Source organism: Theobroma cacao, chromosome 1 (genome assembly GCF_053813885.1).
Source record: "Theobroma cacao isolate CCN51 chromosome 1, ASM5381388v1, whole genome shotgun sequence".
Classification (NCBI taxonomy): domain Eukaryota; kingdom Viridiplantae; phylum Streptophyta; class Magnoliopsida; order Malvales; family Malvaceae; genus Theobroma; species Theobroma cacao.
The window spans coordinates 41,072,010-41,093,641 of NC_142639.1; the positions used below are offsets into that span (position 1 = coordinate 41,072,010).

General features: G+C 34.3%; 3 protein-coding genes and 1 long non-coding RNA gene across 5 annotated transcripts; 2 read left to right on the plus strand and 2 right to left on the minus strand.

The window, feature by feature from the left end:
* Positions 1 to 373: 373 nt before the first annotated feature.
* Positions 374 to 1,606, minus strand: LOC148764828 (putative F-box protein At5g55150). The gene has a single exon (XM_088802924.1). It carries the CDS (start codon positions 1,604 to 1,606, stop codon positions 374 to 376), a length of 1,233 nt encoding a protein of 410 aa, XP_088659050.1.
* Positions 1,607 to 7,583: 5,977 nt separating this feature from the next.
* Positions 7,584 to 8,800, plus strand: LOC148764829 (uncharacterized). The gene is made up of 3 exons (XM_088804688.1): positions 7,584 to 7,921; positions 8,038 to 8,369; positions 8,469 to 8,800. Exons 1-3 carry the CDS (start codon positions 7,882 to 7,884, stop codon positions 8,523 to 8,525), a joined length of 429 nt encoding a protein of 142 aa, XP_088660814.1. The 5' UTR covers positions 7,584 to 7,881; the 3' UTR covers positions 8,526 to 8,800.
* Positions 8,801 to 10,536: 1,736 nt separating this feature from the next.
* Positions 10,537 to 11,406, minus strand: LOC148764830 (putative F-box protein At5g55150). The gene has a single exon (XM_088802927.1). It carries the CDS (start codon positions 11,404 to 11,406, stop codon positions 10,537 to 10,539), a length of 870 nt encoding a protein of 289 aa, XP_088659053.1.
* A 3,806-nt stretch (positions 11,407 to 15,212) lies between these two features.
* On the plus strand, positions 15,213 to 18,640 carry LOC18614361 (uncharacterized). 2 transcript variants are annotated; one of them, XR_016023605.1, is made up of 6 exons: positions 15,213 to 15,315; positions 15,486 to 15,555; positions 15,990 to 16,134; positions 16,229 to 17,700; positions 18,041 to 18,148; positions 18,266 to 18,640. It is a non-coding gene; the product is annotated as an uncharacterized LOC18614361 (long non-coding RNA). The 2 variants fall into 2 exon arrangements; XR_016023610.1 differs by lacking the exons at positions 15,213 to 15,315; positions 15,486 to 15,555 and adding an exon at positions 15,726 to 15,882.
* The last annotated feature ends 2,992 nt before the right edge of the window (positions 18,641 to 21,632 follow it).

The following is a 21,632-nucleotide window of genomic DNA, read 5'->3' on the forward strand; positions in this document are numbered from 1 at the left end:
CTTCTCTCCGTATTGTATTACCTAACTAACGAAAATTCTAATTTCTGGATTAAAAGGCTTTGCAACGTTATGTGTACTTAACTAATGGAAATTCTCATTAACAATAAACATGGGCACACAGCTTGGCTTGCAGCCCCCGATTTGGAGACACTTGCAATGGTCTAAAGCTGGCCTCTTTGCTCAAAATAGTGAGCTCGCTTTCTGAAGTTAAAAGAACTTGAACAACTTTTCTGTAGTTTTGAATGTGTGTCCGTATATTCCGTGAGCTACAGTGATTGCTTCAAGAAACAGGAAATTCTATTATAAAGTAGAACTAAATTACAAGCACAATTGAAGATGGTGGGTGGAAAACAAAGAAAATCATGTCTTGTTGCTAGTGAGGGCAATGAATGAACCATAATGGCGGTGAGAATGAAGACTGCAGATATTGCCGGTCATCTAACTTAGGAAAAAGATCCAACGTCTCCTTTTTCTCACAATTGTAGATACCTATATCAGAACCACCACTGTGGAGATAATCATTAGTAACGTAAATACAGTTAGACATGCAACCATGGTAATCTGCAGCAATGACAGAGAAAGTGTAGCAATTTCCCAAAAATAAGGATCGATCACCCAGTGATAAAATTCTCTCCCAGTTCCTTGTTTGCATATTCAGCTTAAAAATATGAAATTCTTTTGTGAAAAAGTTATCTCCTCCTTCGTTGTCAGAAGTAAATATTTCTATCTCTTCTTCGCTATCAGAAGTAAACCCTTCTCCGATGTCAGAAGTATACCCATACGGTTGAATAATGCGGGACAGCACACAAAGGTTTCCACCCATATCAACTAGATATTTGGTCCAACCAGCATCCCTTGGAGACCATGTTGGAGGCACCGAGGCAAACTCTACAGCATTAGGATGAGATGCATCTATGTCTTGACATAAAAATAGCTGACCACTATCTCGAACAGCAAAGAAACTACCATTGAAACAAATGACATCATCGAATCGAATTATATGGGTAGCTTCAATAGGGGTAGGGGCAACATTAATAGGAGTCCATGCTTTATTATCGCCGGGTTTTGCAATTGCTAAGAAATTATATTCAGAATAAATTGCGAAAACAAAACAATCCGGAGAAGCAGGATTTGAGGATAACAAGAGCTTCTTTATAAAATAATTACGCACGTCTTCAGAAGTCCGATTTTGCCAATGTTTCCGGTGGGTGAAGGTATTCAGTGGAGGAAGGGCAAGGTTGGCTCTTGATAAAGGATTAAACAATTGAATTTCGAGATCAAGCCCACAGGTTATTAACCAACCAAAAGGAGAACCCCAACACCTCCTTCCTCGAATCTCCGGCAATTCCAGCTCAATGAAGATTTCTTCTGATATATTGTAAAAACAACGTTTGTCACTATCCTCTTTCTCTGCAAGCATCAAACAAATAGGAAAGATGATTTGTTTATCCTTGAGTGAAGCTTGCCAAGATCGACAGACTGTGCCCATCCGAGTACGATCTTGAACTGAGTGAGTCTTATCTGCAATGCATCTTAAAACATCGCCTACAATATTAGCCCAATTTGAAGAACTCTCCCCCTCTGTTGATCCTTCTTTCCTCGACATGGAGTAGAAAATTAAGAACAAGATCTAGCAAGCAGCAAGTTTGATATTTTTTGTTCCACGGAGACTCCTTATATAAGGAGAAAATCCTGTTAACTTTCCTAATCCTTGTACAATACAATATCTAAACTATTAAGACTTGGAATAAATTACTAATCCTTGTATAACACAATATCTAAACTATTAAGACTTCTAATAAATTACTAATGCTTCTATAGGACACGTAAATAAAAGAAGTTTTAAGTTCCTCATTAAAAAAATCATTATCAACCAAATTAGTTGATCTAACTCGACTAATCAATTAATATTTAACTTTCAGTCAATTCAATGAGTTTAATTATTAAAATTTTTAATTAAATTAATCGCTTTAATCGTTGATAATAATAATATTGCGTTATGGTTCGGACACCACTTGAAAAAAGTGGGCTCTGCTGGCATTCCCTTATCACCGCCATTTCCCAAAACAAATGAAAAGCTGTCTCGGCTCGGGCAGCAGGCGTCTGGCCGTGGGCTTTAGTACGTATGGGCAAGGCTGGTCTCTTAGACGATGAGATCGAAATTCAAAATTCAAAGAAGAGTAAGAAAGTAAGTTAGTCTTGACTCTTGGTTTGGGTTTAAAGTCTAAAGCAAATATCAATTTCTGAAAATGGGCATTCGAGCAGAGCTCAGAGCTGCCTGCCCCAAGATTTCTCTTACTACATTTTTGATTACCAAACAAAAGTGAATAAACTCCAGTTATATTCAGTAAGCATCCATCTTTAATGACAGACAGCAATAACCTGTTCGATTGCTCAAGTGTTTTAAGGACAAAGTAAAAATGAATCTCTCTCCTGCTCTCACTTTGTGTTGTAAGGAGTTGCTCTGTGTAGGGGGAAGCTCTCCTGTGTGTTGACAGGGGTGATTTTGAGTACGGTTTTTGTTTTGTTTTAGTCCTTCTCTCTTCTGTTTCTGGGGGTTGGTTTCCTCTTGTACAGGATGGTGGTGAGTCCTGAAAGGGGCATGAGTTTTGAGCGGGTATATAGCAAATAAGCGGATATAGCAGTCAAACCTCTGTTTCACCGTGAGACTTTTGTACATTTTGATCATCTCTCAGGGTGGTGATTTTTCTTCACACCCGTCTTAATGATACCCCGATACTATTCAAAAAAAAAAGAAAAGTAAAAATGAATCCTTGTTGCTAAGAAGCAGAAGGGAATGGCTATCAGAAGGCAAGTTATCTCTTGCTATTCAACATTTTCGTTCATCTCTGAAGTGAATGAGAGACCAACATAGGATTTTCAAGTACTGTCTATCTCTGTCCACACCGAAACACTGTCTCTCTCTTCTTTTCGATTTTTTACTTCGAAAGAAAGAGTTGCCCCCTGGACAGATAGAGAGAGAGAGAGGAGAGATTAAAGGCTAAGAAACAAAAAAGAATGGGAAAACGACACAAGAAGCCAACAAATAATCCATTATGACTTTTTATATTGAATATAATATTTTATGCATATTATTATTAACTGTTGTAAGTAAGACGACATTAATGTGTTTTATAGCTGATATGATAATATTTTATTTTATTAAAAACAAAGTTTTTTTTTTCGTTAAAAAAAAAATAGTATTACAGACGAGATACTTGAGTGGAGGAATCTTTAAATAAATTTGACATCTTAGAAACTATCTTTACACACTATAGAGAGATCCGTCCTAAGCTGGCGGACGTGATATCCCCGCGGAAACTAAGCACTAGAAAGGGGTGGCAGAGCTTGACAAATTTCAATGTAAGGAAAAATCAGAACCCATCCAAAATGTGCAACGACTCAACAAACCATCAGCCTGAAATATCCTCTGCTGTTAGCAATTCAGCCTCTGAGAGGTCCGTTGCTCTTAGCAATTCAACATCGTTATTGCTTACTAGTACTATAAAGTTCAGACCTTCACCATTCTCTAAAACTTTTTAATTATAAAACCTGTCTGAAAGCATGTTTTTTTCTTCACTAACTGCAGCCAATTCTTTTTCACTGTCTGACAGAGAAAACGAGGGAAGACTACATTACCGCATCAAATTTCATGCTGTAATTGTGTTCACCATAAGTACATCATGCACACTCCTCCAGACGAGATACCAAGGAAGAGACAAGTCTCCCTTCGAAATACTAAGCTGGCGGAGATGAAATCCCCGCGCAAAGTACACCGCGGAAACTAAGCACTATACAGGCGGGGTGGCAGAGCATGACAGCATTCAAAGTAAGGAAAAATCAGAACCCATCGGAAATGTGCAACCACTCAGCAAACCATCAGTCTGAAATGTCCTTCGCTGTTAGCAATTCAGCCTCTGAAAGGTCTCTTGGTGTTAGCAATTCAATATCGTTGTTACTTACCAGTACTTTAAAGTTCAGACCTCGCCTTTTTCTTTAACTTTTTAATTGTAAAACCTGTCTGAAAGCGTGTCTTTTGCTTCGCTAACTGCGGCTAATTCTTTTTTCACTGTCTGACAGAGGAAACGAGGGAAGATTATATTGCTGCATCAAATTTCATGCTGTAATCGTGTTTACCATAAGTACATCATTCACTCTCCTCCAGACGAAATACCAAGGAAGAGACGAGTCTCCCTTCGACACGCACTATTGCCATATGTTGGCTTTCTTTGTTAATCTCTGCATGTTTGTTGCGGCATTGGTCATTAAAATGGATCTCCCAGCTACCAGCACAAGTTCCCATCCATTAGTCAATTCTCTGGAGCTCTTGCATCGGTTCTGCTTCTTTTAATCCTCGTCCCACATTTTGGATGGCTTAGTTTCGCCCTCTGGGTTATTTTCTTTGCGAGAGCTGTCAAAGAATGTTATCCGGAATTTTTAAGATGGTTTTACCATACTAATATTCGTATGTTGGAAATACTGAAATTGCTGCTGAGACGCAGCTTGACGGCGGAACAAAGTAGCGTGCCGGTCTAAAACCAATCGTGTGGAGCCTTATGTCCCCATATCAAATGGCTGTTTAAACTTTTTATATATTTTCTTCATCAAAATAAACTCCATATGTACCCCTTGGGAAGAAGGTACCATTGTTGAAAAAGGGAAAAAAGGGCATGAATCATTAAAGCTGCATGCATAAGGATTTCCCTGTAGTCTTCCCTCCTTGTACCATATTGCAATCGGCGACGAGAAAGTCTCACAGGTGATGGGCACGTTAGGCCGTGGAGAGCTTCATAATTAATTCGCTGTAACCAACCAGTCATTAGTCATGGAAACTTGCACCAACATTTTGTTTCCTTTTCTCAATTTTTTTTCGTTTATTTATTGGTAATCACGTTTTGGTTTACAAGCACAGATGCTTTGCTACGTTATGGCAGTCTTTTTCTTTCCATTTCCAAAATACGAACAGACTTACAATATGTTAATAATTGATTGCTTTTTTCCTTTATAAATTATTGAACTATGTACAACAACCCTATACTTTCCATTTTTATATTTTTGACATTGACATTGAACAAAAAAATTAGTAACGAGAAGCATTGTTCCACAATGACATTTCCTGTAGGATGACACTTGAATATTCCGCATCTTATTATTTATTCAAAAAAAGTTTTGGCATGACACGACCGACAAATAGAGAAGCCTCCCATCGCATCCCTTCTAATTGCATGACATATTACTATTGTACGTACTATCTCTGAAATAAAAATATTATATATATATAATATATATTTGGACTTTTTTATTTGAACTATGCTCTTTCATTGATATGATATGATAATTGCACGCACCATCTCCTGAAACTTCATTTATTCTTTGAGCCAAATCATTTTAATGAACATATTCATTTTTTAATATCTTAATTAAAATGATATTAACTTGAATTTAAATATGGCTTAGTGATTGATATATGTATGTTTTGTTCAAAGAATACAATTTGAATCCCGTTTCTCTCAAATTAAAAAATATTTAATTTTTTGGATATAACTACTAAAAACATAAATATATCATTTTGTATATGCAATTTAGTTAATATTGAAATTAAATCATATTTTTAATTAACTTTTAAATTTTACTCAAGCCCCATCCAGCTATACTATCCCGTTACACTTACTTCAATATGTTATCATTATAGGTTAATGTAAATTATAAAAAAAAAACTTTTTTTTAGTGATTTTTAATTTGTTTAAAGTTAACTAACTATTTATTACATATATCTATGAAATTAGATTAATATTCCAAGTATAGAGTTTGTCTTATTAAAAAAACATATAAAATTTATACAATCATTTGATATCGGAGAAACAAGACTCCAAACACTATTATCTCTTTTTACATTAAGTATTGCTATTTAACAACAATATATAATTATCTTTCACAAGCAAAAAAATGCAACAATAAATCAAAACTAAAACTTAATATTTATCTTAACCCAAATCCAAATATCGAGGTTAATTTATTTTGTTATTTTACTCATATTGCTGGTAAGCAAAGAAAAATTTTATAAAATTTTAACATTTGATGATTCACAAATCTAATAATGATAAAAAAACTTGAAATATTGTTATTATTATTGGAAAGAAAGAAGAAAGTTCTAGAAAAGGGCAAGGTAAACTAAAGTAGTGGTACCTAATAAGGATGTTGAATTGCTAACATCTGGCCTTTCAGAGTTCATCGAATTCCTGACACTTGGTTGCCTCTCTTGATTTTTATTTTCTTCTTTCTTATTGACCGGAGAGGAGGGGGGTGAGCTTCCACCTAGCCAGATAGTGACAAAGTGGAGGGTAAGTTCCCAGAAGGAGAAATGTTCTTTTTTGTTTCTTCAATCTTCGTTTTCTCATACCTTCATGGCATGCATGCAAAGAAGGCCACTGTACGTGTTAGGAAAAAAAAAACTGAGGGCATCATTTAAGTCAAGTGTCAAAAAGTACACTTTCGACATTTTATGGCGATGGAATTGGGTCTCACATTTTCTATTTTTCTTAAAAGTATTCACGTCTTTTGAAGTTAGTGGTTGCCATATCATTTAAGTTGGGAGAGCATCATTTAAGATAACTATTCTTAACGTGTTAATTGAACGAAGCCTATTCGTTGACTGACACAATATATATTGGGTCACTAAGTCTAAACTGGGGCATAAGTGGGGTGACAGAGCAATACAGAAAATTCAGGGAAGGAAAATTACAAGTGAAAATGGTATTCTTGTTATTATTATTGTTTTGAAATGCATGCTAGTATTTACATGCATATCTACACGTATATGCAAACACTTTTCTTTGTTTCCTTTTCTTTTCTTTATTTTTTCTCTTTTTTTCTTCTTTTTTTTGTCTCTTCTCATTCATTTTTTTCTCTGTTTCTTTTGTTTTTTATTTCTTTTCTTTAATATATATATATATATATATATATATATATATATATATATATATATATATACAATTTTCTTTGTTTCCTTTTCTTTTATTTTTTCTCTTTTTTTCTTTCTTTCTTTTTAATCTCTTCTCATTCATTTTTTTCTTAGTTTCTTTTGTTTTTTATTTCTTTTCTTATATATATATATATATATTCCTACCCTACCCTACTTTTTTAAACAGAGCATTCTACTCATCTCTGCCCCTACAGTTTTGATTTCCTTCTTACTCTCATCTTACTCCAATCTTTTTGATTCTGCTTACGCTCTCATCTCTAGAGTATATTCTCCAACAAACTTTCAAATAGTTTTAGTTTTCTTGGTTTAGGTTGATCTTTGTTACTCTCTCTTTTCTCCAATCTTTAAGGTATTTCTACTTTTCTTGATAATTCCTGATCTTTCTTACTCTCTCTTCAATCTTTTGTAAAAAATCTGGATATTTTACACTTTCTCTTTCTCAGCATTAGTAATCAGGTATTTTAGTGTAGTGTTTAATTGGATTCTTGTTATATGACTTAATCTTTTATGAAATAGTTGAAAATGTGATGCATTAGGATTTTATTTTTTTTAGGTTTTAAACTCTTGATGCCTTGGGATTTTGTTTTCTTGAGGTTTTAAACCCTCAACCTTATTCTAATTGCTTCTGCTACCGTTAAAGTGTACTCAGGACATGACGAAAGGCAGACATCGAAGTCGGAAAGCTCGAAAGATCAACATCTTATGCAATCTTTGTAGGACTACTTATGATTACAAGAATGGATACCTCGACCACATCAAAAAATCACATGGAAATGCATTCTTATGCACACGCAGACATTGTCTGCAACTTTTCGAAACTGAGGTGGAGCTTTCAGTCCACTCTCACGTTAATCTAAGGCATATTCAAAGCGAAACAGCAGAAGAAGCAGAAGACTTTGATGAGTCTTCTGCAGAAGATTAATTTGTTTCTTGATGAAGGTGCGTTAGCATTTATTTCTGAAGTAAAAAGAGTAATCTGGCTACAAATGAATCTGCTTAGGTCTCAAGCGATAAACTGTGAGCTGATATGCTTCTTTTTTCTCTTGTCATTGCAGAGAAGAAACCTGCAGATGATATCTCCAATGGCCGGCCAAAAGACTTGCTTTCACTAGTTCAGGGTGGTGTCCATGTTTCCCGTAGGATAGCTACGAAGCATATGCCATCAAACTTTCCATTCCGAATCCCTGAACTTGTGGACAGGCATGTTATATCAAATTTGACTTCTCCTGGAATTGAAAACTCTGAGGAATGGTGCAATGTTAATGATGTTAAACCAGCAATAGGTCCAGCTCTCCTCACATGTGAAGATTTTGAAAAGTCAATTCTGTCAGAAAGCACTGAAATTTATCCAAATTTCCTTGTTGCTGCATCTCTTTGTATTCAAGATGTAAGTGGTTCTCCTGCATGTCAACTGCTGTTGTCATAACGATTCTGTTTCATCTTTTGTAAGTCAATAATATGCATATTTTTTTTGTTGGATTTTCAGGTCCGTTTGGGTGCGGCTGGCCATAGTCAAAACTCCGGTACTATCGCATTGTATTGATTGTCTCATTGCTCAGATTTGCTATTAAAGAGAAGGTACTTGCCGAGGAAGCTGCCAAGAGGATGACCTATGAGCTAAAATAGAATTGATTTCCTGTTACTTTAGGACATTATGGTCATTTTGGGTTTTCTAAAGTAGTTCATAATAAAAGCAGTGTTTCTTTTCTTTGAAGGCAGGTTATAATTGAATTTTCTGGTAATGCTGTTTGAGGGTGACTGGGTTTTTCCGTGCTTGAAGCTGCCTTCTTTATTCATGAACTGTTAGGTTAGACTCAATGCAATTTGCCCATCATTTTAATCAGTTTATTACAACTCAAAAAAGAAAAAAAATGATAATACCTGAAGTTGGCATTTGGTTGCAATTGTCCCTTCATTTTTCTTTCTTCTAAAAGTTGAAGGGGAGGGAAAGAGGGAAACAAAACACTTGTGCGATAAGTCATGTCCAAGTGAAGCGCACTATCAAATATTGTTTTGACTAAGAGCCTCCTTTAGGTAATACACAATTAACAAATCATTTTACCCCTTTTATATATATATATATATATCTCAAGCTCATCTCTCTGTATATTTTGACCAGGATCCCTCACTTGGCAGCCTACATAACTAATTATATCCTTTTTTCAAGATAGCAAAACAATCTCACTAGAAACCCTAATTTCTGAGTTAAAAAGGCTTAAATCACTATTATTTGCAAGTTATCAGAGCCCTGATGGTTCCGGCCAAATTTTCTAGTCGCTCCTGTCGAAAGAAAGTAGTGTCAACAAGCAAATGCATAGGCCCCTGATTATTATAGAGAAGGGAGCAAACCTCAAGCCAAGAAAAGGATGGTTATGGGCATTCAAACCTCAAGCCAAGAAAAGGATGGTTAGGGGCATTCAATGAATTAATTCCTCAGTACAATCTATCAATTTTAGAGATGAGTACTTGCCATACTCGAATGTCAAATACGACTTAATATATCTTAATAGTATATGCAGGTGCCTATGTAATATCAGCTTTACTACCATATATCATCACCATGAATGATTCTATAATACGTTCATTTTCATGTGAATACATAAATATGGCAGCAGCTTTCAGCATGTGTGATTAACACTTTTCAATTGTCCCTTGTTTTTTCTTTCTTCTAGAAGTTGAAGGGGGAGGAAAAGAAGGTGAGAAAACACTTATTTGAAAAGTTATGTCTAGACGAAAATTATAGATTTTGACTAAGAGCCTTTTTTAAGAAATACACAACTAACGAATCTGGAGTAAATATTTTACTCTTTTTTTTTGTTTTAGTCTCATGCCTTCTCTCCGTATTGTATTACCTAACTAACGAAAATTCTAATTTCTGGATTAAAAGGCTTTGCAACGTTATGTGTACTTAACTAATGGAAATTCTCATTAACAATAAACATGGGCACACAGCTTGGCTTGCAGCCCCCGATTTGGAGACACTTGCAATGGTCTAAAGCTGGCCTCTTTGCTCAAAATAGTGAGCTCGCTTTCTGAAGTTAAAAGAACTTGAACAACTTTTCTGTAGTTTTGAATGTGTGTTCGTATATTCCGTGAGCTACAGTGATTGCTTCAAGAAACAGGAAATTCTATTATAAAGTAGAACTAAATTACAAGCACAATTGAAGATGGTGGGTGGAAAACAAAGAAAATCATGTCTTGTTGCTAGTGAGGGCAATGAATGAACCATAATGGCGGTGAGAATGAAGACCGCAGATATTGCCGGTTATCTAACTTAGGGAAAAGATCCAACGTCTCCTTTTTCTCACAATTGTAGATACCTATATCAAAACCACCACTGTGGAGATAATCATTAGTGACGTAAATACAGTTAGACATGCAACCATGGTAATCTGCAGCAATGACAGAGAAAGTGTAGCAATTTCCCAAAAATAAGGATCGATCACCCAGTGATAAAATTCTCTCCCAGTTCCTTGTTTGCATATTCAGCTTAAAAATATGAAATTCTTTTGTGAAAAAGTTATCTCCTCCTTCGTTGTCAGAAGTAAATATTTCTATCTCTTCTTCGCTATCAGAAGTAAACCCTTCTCCGATGTCAGAAGTATACCCATACGGTTGAATAATGCGGGACAGCACACCATATCAACTAGATATTTGGTCCAACCAGCATCCCTTGGAGACCATGTTGGAGGCACCGAGGCAAACTCTACAGCATTAGGATGAGATGCATCTATGTCTTGACATAAAAATAGCTGACCACTATCTTGAACAGCAAAGAAACTACCATTGAAACAAATGACATCATCGAATCGAATTATATGGGTAGCTTCAATAGGGGTAGGGGCAACATTAATAGGAGTCCATGCTTTATTATCGCCGGGTTTTGCAATTGCTAAGAAATTATATTCAGAATAAATTGCGAAAATAAAACAATCCGGAGAAGCAGGATTTGAGGATAACAAGAGCTTCTTTATAAAATAATTACGCACGTCTTCAGAAGTCCGATTTTGCCAATGTTTCCGGTGGGTGAAGGTATTCAGTGGAGGAAGGGCAAGGTTGGCTCTTGATAAAGGATTAAACAATTGAATTTCGAGATCAAGCCCACAGGTTATTAACCAACCAAAAGGAGAACCCCAACACCTCCTTCCTCGAATCTCCGACAATTCCAGCTCAATGAAGATTTCTTCTGATATATTGTAAAAACAACGTTTGTCACTATCCTCTTTCTCTGCAAGCATCAAACAAATAGGAAAGATGATTTGTTTATCCTTGAGTGAAGCTTGCCAAGATCGACAGACTGTGCCCATCCGAGTACGATCTTGAACTGAGTGAGTCTTATCTGCAATGCATCTTAAAACATCGCCTACAATATTAGCCCAATTTGAAGAACTCTCCCCCTCTGTTGATCCTTCTTTCCTCGACATGGAGTAGAAAATTAAGAACAAGATCTAGCAAGCAGCAAGTTTGATATTTTTTGTTTCACGGAGACTCCTTATATAAGGAGAAAATCCTGTTAACATTCCTAATCCTTGTACAATACGATATCTAAACTATTAAGACTTGGAATAAATTACTAATCCTTGTATAACACAATATCTAAACTATTAGGACTTTTAATAAATTACTAATGCTTCTATAGGACATGTAAATAAAAAGAGTTTAAGTTCCTCATTAAAAAAAATCATTATCAACCAAATTAGTTGATCTAATTCGGTTAATCAATTAATATTTAACTTTCAGTCAATTCAATTAATTTAAGTATTAAAATTATTAATTAAATTAATCGATTTAATCATTGATAATAACGATATGGCCTTATGGTTCGGACGCCACTTGTTAAAAGGGGCTCTGCTGCCCATAGTAGGCATTCCCTATCACCGCCATTTCCCAAAACGGATGAAAAGCTCTCTGCTCGGGCAGCAGGCGTCTGGCCGTGGGCTTTAGTTCGTATGGGCATGGCTGGTCTCTTAGACGGTAAGATCGAAATTCAAAATTCAAAGAGGAGTAACAAAGTAAGTTAATCTTGACTCTTGGTTTGGGTTTAAAGTCTAAAACAAATATCAATTTCTGAAAATGGGCATTCGAGCAGAGCTCAAAGCTGCCTGCCCCAAGATTTCTCTTAGTACATTTTTTATTTCCAAACAAATGTGAATAAATTCCAGTTATGTTCAGTAAGCATCCATCTTTAATGACAGACAGCAATAACTCTGAGCAATCGTGCAATTTTCATTTTTAAAAAGTGAGTTTATTAGCCTTAACAATTAATGTTCTAATCCAATTCTTTTGTTTATTTAGGATTCATGACATAATAATCTGGTTCGAGCATGAAAAACTTTACAACTACCAAAGAGTACTATTGCGCACAAAATGTAATTAGCAGGAAAGTTAGCTGCAACACAAAATAATTTACAGCTCACTGCCTCTAGAACAAAAACTGAGCATTGATCAATCCCAAAATAAAAACTCTTCACTAACTATTCATGGCTTTCATACTTACACAGCCATATATAGACCTACAAATCCTAGCTCCAATCTTGTATCCTACCATCCTAGATCCATACTTACAAAGCCATATCCATTCATTAACTTAGCTTCATCATTCTACATCATCTCACGGCCCAGCAACTGTCCGAACATTATTACGATCAAATATTCCATGCACCCACAGGATGAACAGACCAACCTTTTAACAAATTGTCCGAGCAGCCCCTGCCAATGCAGCAATCGTTATTTTTAATGATCAAATATTAATCGTGCAATATTAATATTTAATCTTTATTCAATTAATCCAATTGATTTTTAAATAGTATTAAATTAATTAAATTATTAAAATTTTTAATTAAATTAATCGGAATTAATCCTTTGTTTGCTCCGAAGGCTTGATAATATGGCCTTATGGTTCTAACATCACTTTTAAAGAGTGGGCTTCGCTGCCCGTATATACGTATTCCCTATCACCCCCAATTTTCAAAACAAATGGCCAGCTGCCTCTGCCCTGGCAGTAGGCCTCTGGCAGTGGGCTTGAGTTCGTATGGGCATGGCTGGTCTCTCAGACAACTCAAAAGAAGAATAACAAAGCACGTTAATCTGGACCTCTTGGTTTGGATTTAGAGTTTAAACAAACATCAATTTCTGAAAATCCTACCACTTAACAGTTACAGGCACTGGAGCAGAGCTCAGAGCTGCCTGCATCCATCTCTAATGACAGACAGCAATAACCTGTTCAATTGCTCTGAGTGTTTAATGAAAAAGTAAAAACGAATCCTTCTGGCTAAGAAGCAGAAGGGAATGGCTATCAAAAGGAAAGTTATCTCTTGGCATTCAAACTGAACTGAAGTGAAAGGTAAATGAGAGACCAAAATCTTTATTTGTAAAAATGATATATAGATATCGTTTATCCTTGTAAAACTAGTGAATTTTGATTTGATTAGAATTTTAATTTGTAGATAACATTGAGTTATTGTACAATTAAAAAAACTTCTCATTTGGATACTCCCAAGCTGACACCGTAACTCCATGTTGTCTTCTAGGCGGATGCTGCCTTCCTTCAGGTTTTGAGATCATGTGGTGTGATCAGAATCTTTTGAAAGCTTCACTTTTGGATACCCTCGAGCTGTGATCGTACTTTCCATTTTTTATTTTAGGTGAATGCCACCTTCTTTTGAAGTTAATGAGTGTGACTGTGTGAGTAAGCGTTTCTGATGAAACTAGAGTGAAGTGAGTGAGGGTTCTTACGAGGGTATTAAAAAGAAGATTCAATCCATGAGCAAGTGCTTTTGTGAGGATATTGAGAGAGAATTTAATTTTATTTTACATATAGTTTTAATTTACGACCCAATTAAAAGAGAATTTAATCTGTGACTAATTGTTCTTGTAAATGTTATTATGATAAGATTATGGAGGACTAAATTGACATGCAGGTGAGTTTTTGCTCGAATCAGTGAGGGGAATTGACATGATCAATGGAATGGGTCCCACACCCCCAGTCTGTCTTGATTGGTGATGTGAGATAAAGATAGGTGAATGATTGTCGATGGAAAAGAGAGATTTTGGGGAGACGATGATTCTTAGAATGATTCCTCAGAATCTCCTACGGGAATGGAAGTGGCAACTCTATATGGCATAGACATAAATATATGCATTGAAAAATGTATAGTAGCATACCTAAATAAATTTAGAAAAAAGGAATATGTGATTTTTGCTCTTTGGAAAATGCCAATTTTTTTCTTTTTTATTGCATGCAGTTCCATGCCTTTTTAATAATTTTTTTGTTTGATAGTAATATGTTTATTTTTTTCCTCAAAGTTTAATTGGAGAGGCAATGAAAATGTGGAAAGGCAAAATCAAAGATGTAGAACATGCAAGGGTGAATTAAATTAATCAAATAAATTTGATTAAAAATGGTTTAATTAATTCAAAATTAAACCCGATTAAATCAATTAATTTGATCGATGTTGATTTTGAAAATACTTTTTCCGATTAACAGAATTAATTGATTTATGATGTATATAGGTAGTTATATTTTTATGTACTTTTGTTTATGAACTTTAAAAAAAAATGTACTTTTGTTTATGTTTATTTGAAGCTTTTAATAATTTTAATCATATTTATTGAAATATTTTAATATTTTACTAAGAATTTATAATTTAATTTTATTTATTTAGTAATTAGTATAGAAAAATGATATTAAAAATATCAGGCTTGAGTCTAAAAATTTCAGTTAATACATTATGAACCAAATTAATGGATGTAATTTGATTAATCAAGTAATATTTAATTTTCTGTAAATTTATTTGATTTTTAAATAATATTAATTAATTTAATTATGAAAAAATTAAATAAATTAATCTAATTAATCTTTTGTTCGCTCCGAAGGCTTGATAATATGGCCCATTGGTTCGGACATCACTTTTAAAATACGGGTTTTGCTGACCATATAGGAATTCCCTATCACGCCCAATTCCCAAAACAAATGAGAAGATGTCTCTGCTCTGGCAGCAGGTCTCTGGCCATGGGCTTGAGTTCGTATGGGCTTGGCTGGTTAATTTAATTGTATAAATGATAAAATGAATATAATATAGATTTTTTATGTTTTTTGTTCTAATTCTAATTGTAAACCAAAATTTAAATATAATAAATTTAATATACGTACTTTATGTAGGAGCGTGACAGGTGAGTTTGTCATTTTTAAAATTTCTGAGGGACGTTTGCGGATATTCACTCATTTTCCTTTTTCTTGTTTTGTTTTTCTTTCTTTGTTCTTTTCTCTCCCAAAATCAGCATCTAGGGCTTTTCGTTTTTCGCTTTCCCTCCACTTTGGACTCCCTCTCAGTGTAAGAATGTGTCATTGTAAAATTGGTGTGACAAAATTGCTAATCATGGCATTGAATATAATAAGCAGTGATAGGCGGAAACCATTTTTTATTTATTTGACATTTTATATTTTCTAATTTCAAAGGCAATGACCTTGATCTAATATTTCTTTTTCTGTTCCAAATGACAGGCATCTGTGAAGACCAAGCATCCACAGCTTCATTATGAGTCAAAATTGTATATGCTTCTTCAAGGAAGAAGTAAGCCGCTGTCTCTCCTCTCTCCCCTCTCTCTGTCTTTCTTTAAAAATTATCTTTTACTACATCGTAATTTGACTAGGGTTATCCTTTTCCACTGCACTATCACTGGACAAGAAAAAGCAAAAAAAGAGAAATACATGCAAGTTCTGGTCTGACGGAAGCCAGTAATTTTCTTTGATATAAAATTTTATGCTATTGGACTTGGTAATTGCTGGTTTAGAAAGAGAATATCAGGTCTTCCTTTCCTTTCCATAAATCAACTAAGTCTTTAAACAATTTGTTCAAATACTCAAGTGCAAACCTTTCTCTGGACATGTTGTCTGGCAGGTTGATGTTTTATATTGAATATTCTATTCCTCTCTTTCTTTGTACAAATTTTAAAAAAGCACATTATTTTTATATTTAATTATCTTGATATGAGTTCTCTTTGATAGCGGGTATTCCCTACTTGAAGTGGTTTGGAGTTGAGGCAGTTTATAATGTCATGGTAATCGATCTTCTTGGACCGAGTCTGGGACATTTGTTCAACTACTGCAACAGGAAACTCTCGTTAAAAACTTGATGCTTGCTCATCAATTGGTAAGTATATCTGACTTTTCTGTGGTAAGTAATAAGTTTTCAGGTTATTTTTATTTTTAATTACCCCTTTTCAACTTTCTTTTTTTTTTTCCAGGTTAATAGAGTAGAATATATGCATTCAAGAGGTTTTCTTCACTGGAAAAGCATCATTGCCATCAGCTGTATCGAACTCATGTGCTTCACTTTTATTGAATAAGAAAAACAACAAGAATTCTATGATCGTCATTGACAATTACAATAGTTTCACTTACAATCTTTGCTAGGTATTGATTGCATGTTCAAAATTTTGTGTCTCTTTCTTTGTCCAATCTTTTGCCTTCTCTGGATTGCGTTCTGCTTGAAGTCTTGATTGTGGAATGCTGTTTGATTGTTTATAAATCTCTATGAAAACAACAGAGAACAGAATTACTGGTTGGCAAGTTGATGTGAAATTTATTAGAAATTTATGTGAGAGAATATATTTTGATTGTTAGGGAAGACTTGATACATTAATTAAGATTAAGAAACCCAATTAAAAGCAGTATAGTAGGAAGAAATTGTACTGTTTAGATTTGTTTCTTCTTATATGAAATTAGAGAAGATACATATGTATGTATGTGTGCATGCACGAAATAAAGAATAGAAAAGAGTGAAGAAGATATTGCCTTCCTGAGTGCGAGTCAGTTGATGCTCCTATAAAACAGAATCATTTTTTTAGTGAATTTTTGCTATTGAATTTCTGTGATTCGTCTTCTTCTTACTTTTTGTTTTGTTTGTTTTCATGCAGTGATTTTACATGGCTGATAGTTGTTGTGATGTTTGATATTGCACTTGAAATACATTTATTTCTTTTCTTCTTGCTCATTTACCGCAGTTTTTTATGACATAAAGAAAGTCAATAGGATCATCTTCATTTCCAGCATATATGTATACTTTTTAGCACTTAGTAGAAATATAAGTACTTAGAAGTTAGGTGCTGAAAATTATTGGCTGTGAAAATCCACACCATTTATACATGTTGGTTTTAATGTAGTGGTATGATAAACCAGTGGTTTGATTGGTTACTTTTTTTGTTAGAAGAGTAGTACAGAAAAATAGTATGATTTTATTTTTGATTTTGTTTGTATCATTATATGTTTGGACAATGGTTTTCGTAGTCAATTGTGTTTCGTATCTGGATAGTCAGGCACCTTGGAACAATCTTCTGTTTTGAACCTGCTAATGTCAAAGTAATGGGTATAATCTACTGTTGTTGATGTTAGTTCCCAGAGATTGTTGTTTTTAGTTGAGCTATTATGTTTTTTGCACAAAACTTGTGTTTTAAATGTTTATTCAACTCTGTTTGTCTTTTGTTTTCTTTTCTATTTCATTTCTCTGCTTATGCCTCTATTGATACTTGATTGAAAGGTCAGTTAAACTAAAGTAGTGGTACCTAATAAGGATGTTGAATTGCTAACATCTGGCCTTTCAGAGTTCATCGAATTCCTGACACTTGGTTGCCTCTCTTGATTTTTATTTTCTTCTTTCTTATTGACCGGAGAGGAGGGGGGTGAGCTTCCACCTAGCCAGATAGTGACAAAGTGGAGGGTAAGTTCCCAGAAGGAGAAATGTTCTTTTTTGTTTCTTCAATCTTCGTTTTCTCATACCTTCGTGGCATGCATGCAAAGAAGGCCACTGTACGTGTTAGGAAAAAAAAAAATTGAGGCCATCATTTAAGTCAAGTGTCAAAAAGTACACTTTTGACATTTTATGGCGATGGAATTGGGTCTCACATTTTCTATTTTTCTTAAAAGTATTCACGTCTTTTGAAGTTAATGGTTGCCATATCATTTAAGTTGGGAGAGCATCATTTAAGATAACTATTCTTAACGTGTTAATTGAACGAAGCCTATTCGTTGACTGACACAATATATATTGGGTCACTAAGTCTAAACTGGGGCAGAAGTGGGGTGACAGAGCAATACAGAAAATTCAGAGAAGGAAAATTACAAGTGAAAATGGGTAACAACGAATCAACCAGCCATCACTCTCAAAGGTCAGTTGCTTAGCAATTCAGCATCCTTATTAGTTTACCATTACAATAATCTTTCAGGTGTTTCAAAGATAGTTTTTGCTTCACTGAATGGAGTTCATTATTCTTCCCTGTCGACAGAGAAAACGAGGAAGAACTAAATTGCCGCATCAAATTTCATGCTGTAATTGTGTTTACCATAAATACATCATGCACACTCCTTCAGACAAAATACCAAGGAAGAGACGAGACTCCCTTTGATACGCACTATTGCTATATGTTGGCGTTCTTTGTTAATCTCTTCATGTATGTTGTGGCATTAATCACTAAAATGAATCTCCCAGCTATCAGCACAAGTTCCCATCTTGTTGTCAGTGCCATTAGTCAATTCTCCGGAGCTCTTGCATCAGTTATGCTTCTTTTAATCCTCGTCCCACTTATTGGGTGGCTTAGTTTAGCTCTCTGGATTGTTTGCTTTTTGAAGACTGCAAAAAAATTCTATCCAGAAGTCTTAAGCTGGTTTAATCATGCTAAATTTCGTATGTTTCAAATATGGAGATTGGTACTGAGTATCCCCAATTAAAAAAAAAAAAAACCCTCAATTATATATAAAAAAAATTAATATTGAGTCATCACATAACGATGGAAGAAAACTCTTAATTGGTACCAGATCGTCACGTATTAAATTTGTAAATCATCAATTGTTAATAAAACAAATTCATCTTGACATTTTAATTTGAATTTAGATAAACATCAAGTTTATTGTTGACTTTTTCTGTACATGAAAAATAATAAATTATCGTTAAATAATAATATTTAATTTTTTAAAAAATATTATTATGTGGAGCCTTATTTCTCTGATATCAATTAATTGTATAAAATTCATATATTCTATTTATCAAGATAAACTCTATATTTACGTCTGGGGGAGCACGACCATTCTCAAAAAAACAGAGAATGAATCATTAAAGGTTCTGAGGTTTACACAAGTTTATGTTCCTATCAAAACTAAAGAGGAACTCCATCCATTAGGATTTTCCTAGCACAACTAATAAACGATAGAACAGAAAAAAAAGTGTTCCCTTTTTCTAATTAGAAAATCATATCCCTGATTGTTTGCTCATGGTTAAGAGTATAACATGTACCACTTTTAATTGGATACACCAGAAAATGGAAGGGGAACAATGTGATTCTAATAGAGTATTGCTTTGGTCACATCGATACTCAGACCACCCTTCAGATCAGCTGCAAAATTGACGTAACTGGCATATACTAATCAGTAGAAATAATCAAACTTTGGTGCATTTTTGTCTTTCCCTTTTCCCTTTTCGGTTGCGAATTTGCTACCCTGGTACAGTGTTGTTCTTCCAGGAAGTAGGCAAGTGAACACACTCCAGCCCCCTCGATTCTCTACCATACAATCAAGCATCCATCTTTAACGACAGCAATAGCCTGTAGCTTAAAAGACAAACAGAGAACAATAACGGCGTCTCTTGCAACAAATTTGCAAAGCTTTGCACACTTTTGAGCTCGACAATCAGCTCAGCTCAAAACTATGAACTGAACAGATTATCTGTATTCTGTGCCATCTCGTTAGTATACAGTACATATCTAATTCTTTGTTTTCAATTTATAGTTTGTTTTTAATACATCAGAGAAGAGAAAAATTAAAGAGATTCAGATGACAAAAATATGAAGGAAGACTTAGCTAGTCAAGCCTGAGTTGAAAAAGACATGTAAAAAGCTGGCGTACTTTCAGAGGGTATTTAAGTGCGATTCTTTTGTTTTTTCACCGTACAAGCTTTGTGAATTTTTCTTACCTTCAAACTCACAACTGCAATTCTATTCTTTTTTTTTTTTTTAACGTATCTAATAGGCTTTTGTTTTAGAGCTGACGGCTTTGTTCTGCGAGCTCTTTCAATTGAAGTGCCGCAAGCTCTTTTAAATGGGGACCGCCGAGCTCCCTAAATTTTATTTACTTGTGTAATTGGTTTTTTTTAAAAAATATTGTATATCATTTTTTTTTAGTTTTATTTATTTATTGTTTTTTATTATATATATATATTAATAATAAAATTTATAATTTTGATAAATTTTGTTATTTTATTTTGTTGGTTTTTTTATTTTAATTAATTTAATTTAATTTTTTTTGTTTGATAAATACATAAATAATAAAAATTATCGTGTACGCATATTTATCTCTTTTTTCATGATCATATTTATAAGTTTCTTCTTTCATCATCCTCTATGCTTAAGATGCGTTTCTCTCCTAACATCAATTATGTTGAGCTTAAAAGGGCTACAACAAGAAAACAAAAACTATTGCACATAAAAAAAAATAATGATTCTAAATTTGTTGCTTTAAGAAAATTAAAATAGGAAAGAGTGATGAAGTTGCTCTTGTCTCTAAAAACTGAAGAGATGAAATTAATCATAATTCTAATCTAGTTGTATCTACCCAAATTACTAGTTAATCCTAATATAGATGTACCTACCCATTTATCAAATTATCAACCAATTCTAAGCCTCATATGATAACACACATCAAGAGTACTTGTCATATATGCTAATATTTTATAACTTTATTTCTTTCTAAACTATTCTAAGTTATGGGTTATTGAGTAGTTTTCTCAACTACTGACAAGCTTTTTTTTTTCTTTGGGAAACTTCAAATGAAGTTTAATTTTATTTAGGATGAACAAAGTTCATTTAATTACCTTACAAAGAATGATGAAATTGTTTAAATCAAATTGTCAACCTTAGCAAACCAATGTGAAGGCCAAGAAGGCCACATTATCACGTCAGAGAATAGCTACAAAGTAATTTTCTACTTTGTCTTTTTTTTTTTTTTTGTGAAGCATCTTTCGCTTATCGTTTATGCCCTTCCCCCCCTCCCTCTGCCTCTGATTAGAATAATAATTTAAGTTGTAATTGAAGGAGCAATTGTCGTTGAAACAAAGTACACATTTGGGTCACTATAAATTGGGGTAGAAGCAGGGTGACAGAGCAATACAAAAAATACAAGGAAGGAAAAATCACAAGTGAAAATGGGCAACAACGACTCAACCAACCATCACTCTCAAATGTCAGTTGCTGTTAGCAATTCAGCATCCTTATTAGTTTACCATTACTTTACAGTTCAGACCTTGCCCCTTTTCTAAAACTTTTCTTTTACCCAACACTAACAATAATCTTTCAGGTGTTTCGAAGCATAATTTTTGCCTAACTAAAAGCAGCTCATTATTTTCCCTGTTGACAGAGAAAACGAGGATGGAATCAATTGCTGCATCAAATTTCATGACGTATTTGTGTTTTTCGTAAGTACATCAGGCACACTCCTCCAGATAAAATCCGAAGGAAGTAACAAGACTCCCTTCGACATGCGCTATTGCCATATGTTGGTATTCTTTGTTAATCTCTGCATATATGTTGTGGCTTGGTCACTAAAATGAATCTCCCAGCTACCAGCACAAGTTCCCATCTCGTTTTGAATGCCATTAGTCAGTTC

Coding starts and splice junctions, on each gene's coding strand:
- LOC148764828 (XM_088802924.1), bottom strand. CDS start 1,606: ATGTCGAGGAAAGAAGGATCAACAGAGGGGGAGAGTTCTTCAAATTGG.
- LOC148764829 (XM_088804688.1), top strand. CDS start 7,882: ATGAGTCTTCTGCAGAAGATTAATTTGTTTCTTGATGAAG. Junction 7,922..8,037: donor TAATTTGTTTCTTGATGAAG/GTGCGTTAGCAT, acceptor TTGTCATTGCAG/AGAAGAAACCTGCAGATGAT. Junction 8,370..8,468: donor CATCTCTTTGTATTCAAGAT/GTAAGTGGTTCT, acceptor TTGGATTTTCAG/GTCCGTTTGGGTGCGGCTGG.
- LOC148764830 (XM_088802927.1), bottom strand. CDS start 11,406: ATGTCGAGGAAAGAAGGATCAACAGAGGGGGAGAGTTCTTCAAATTGG.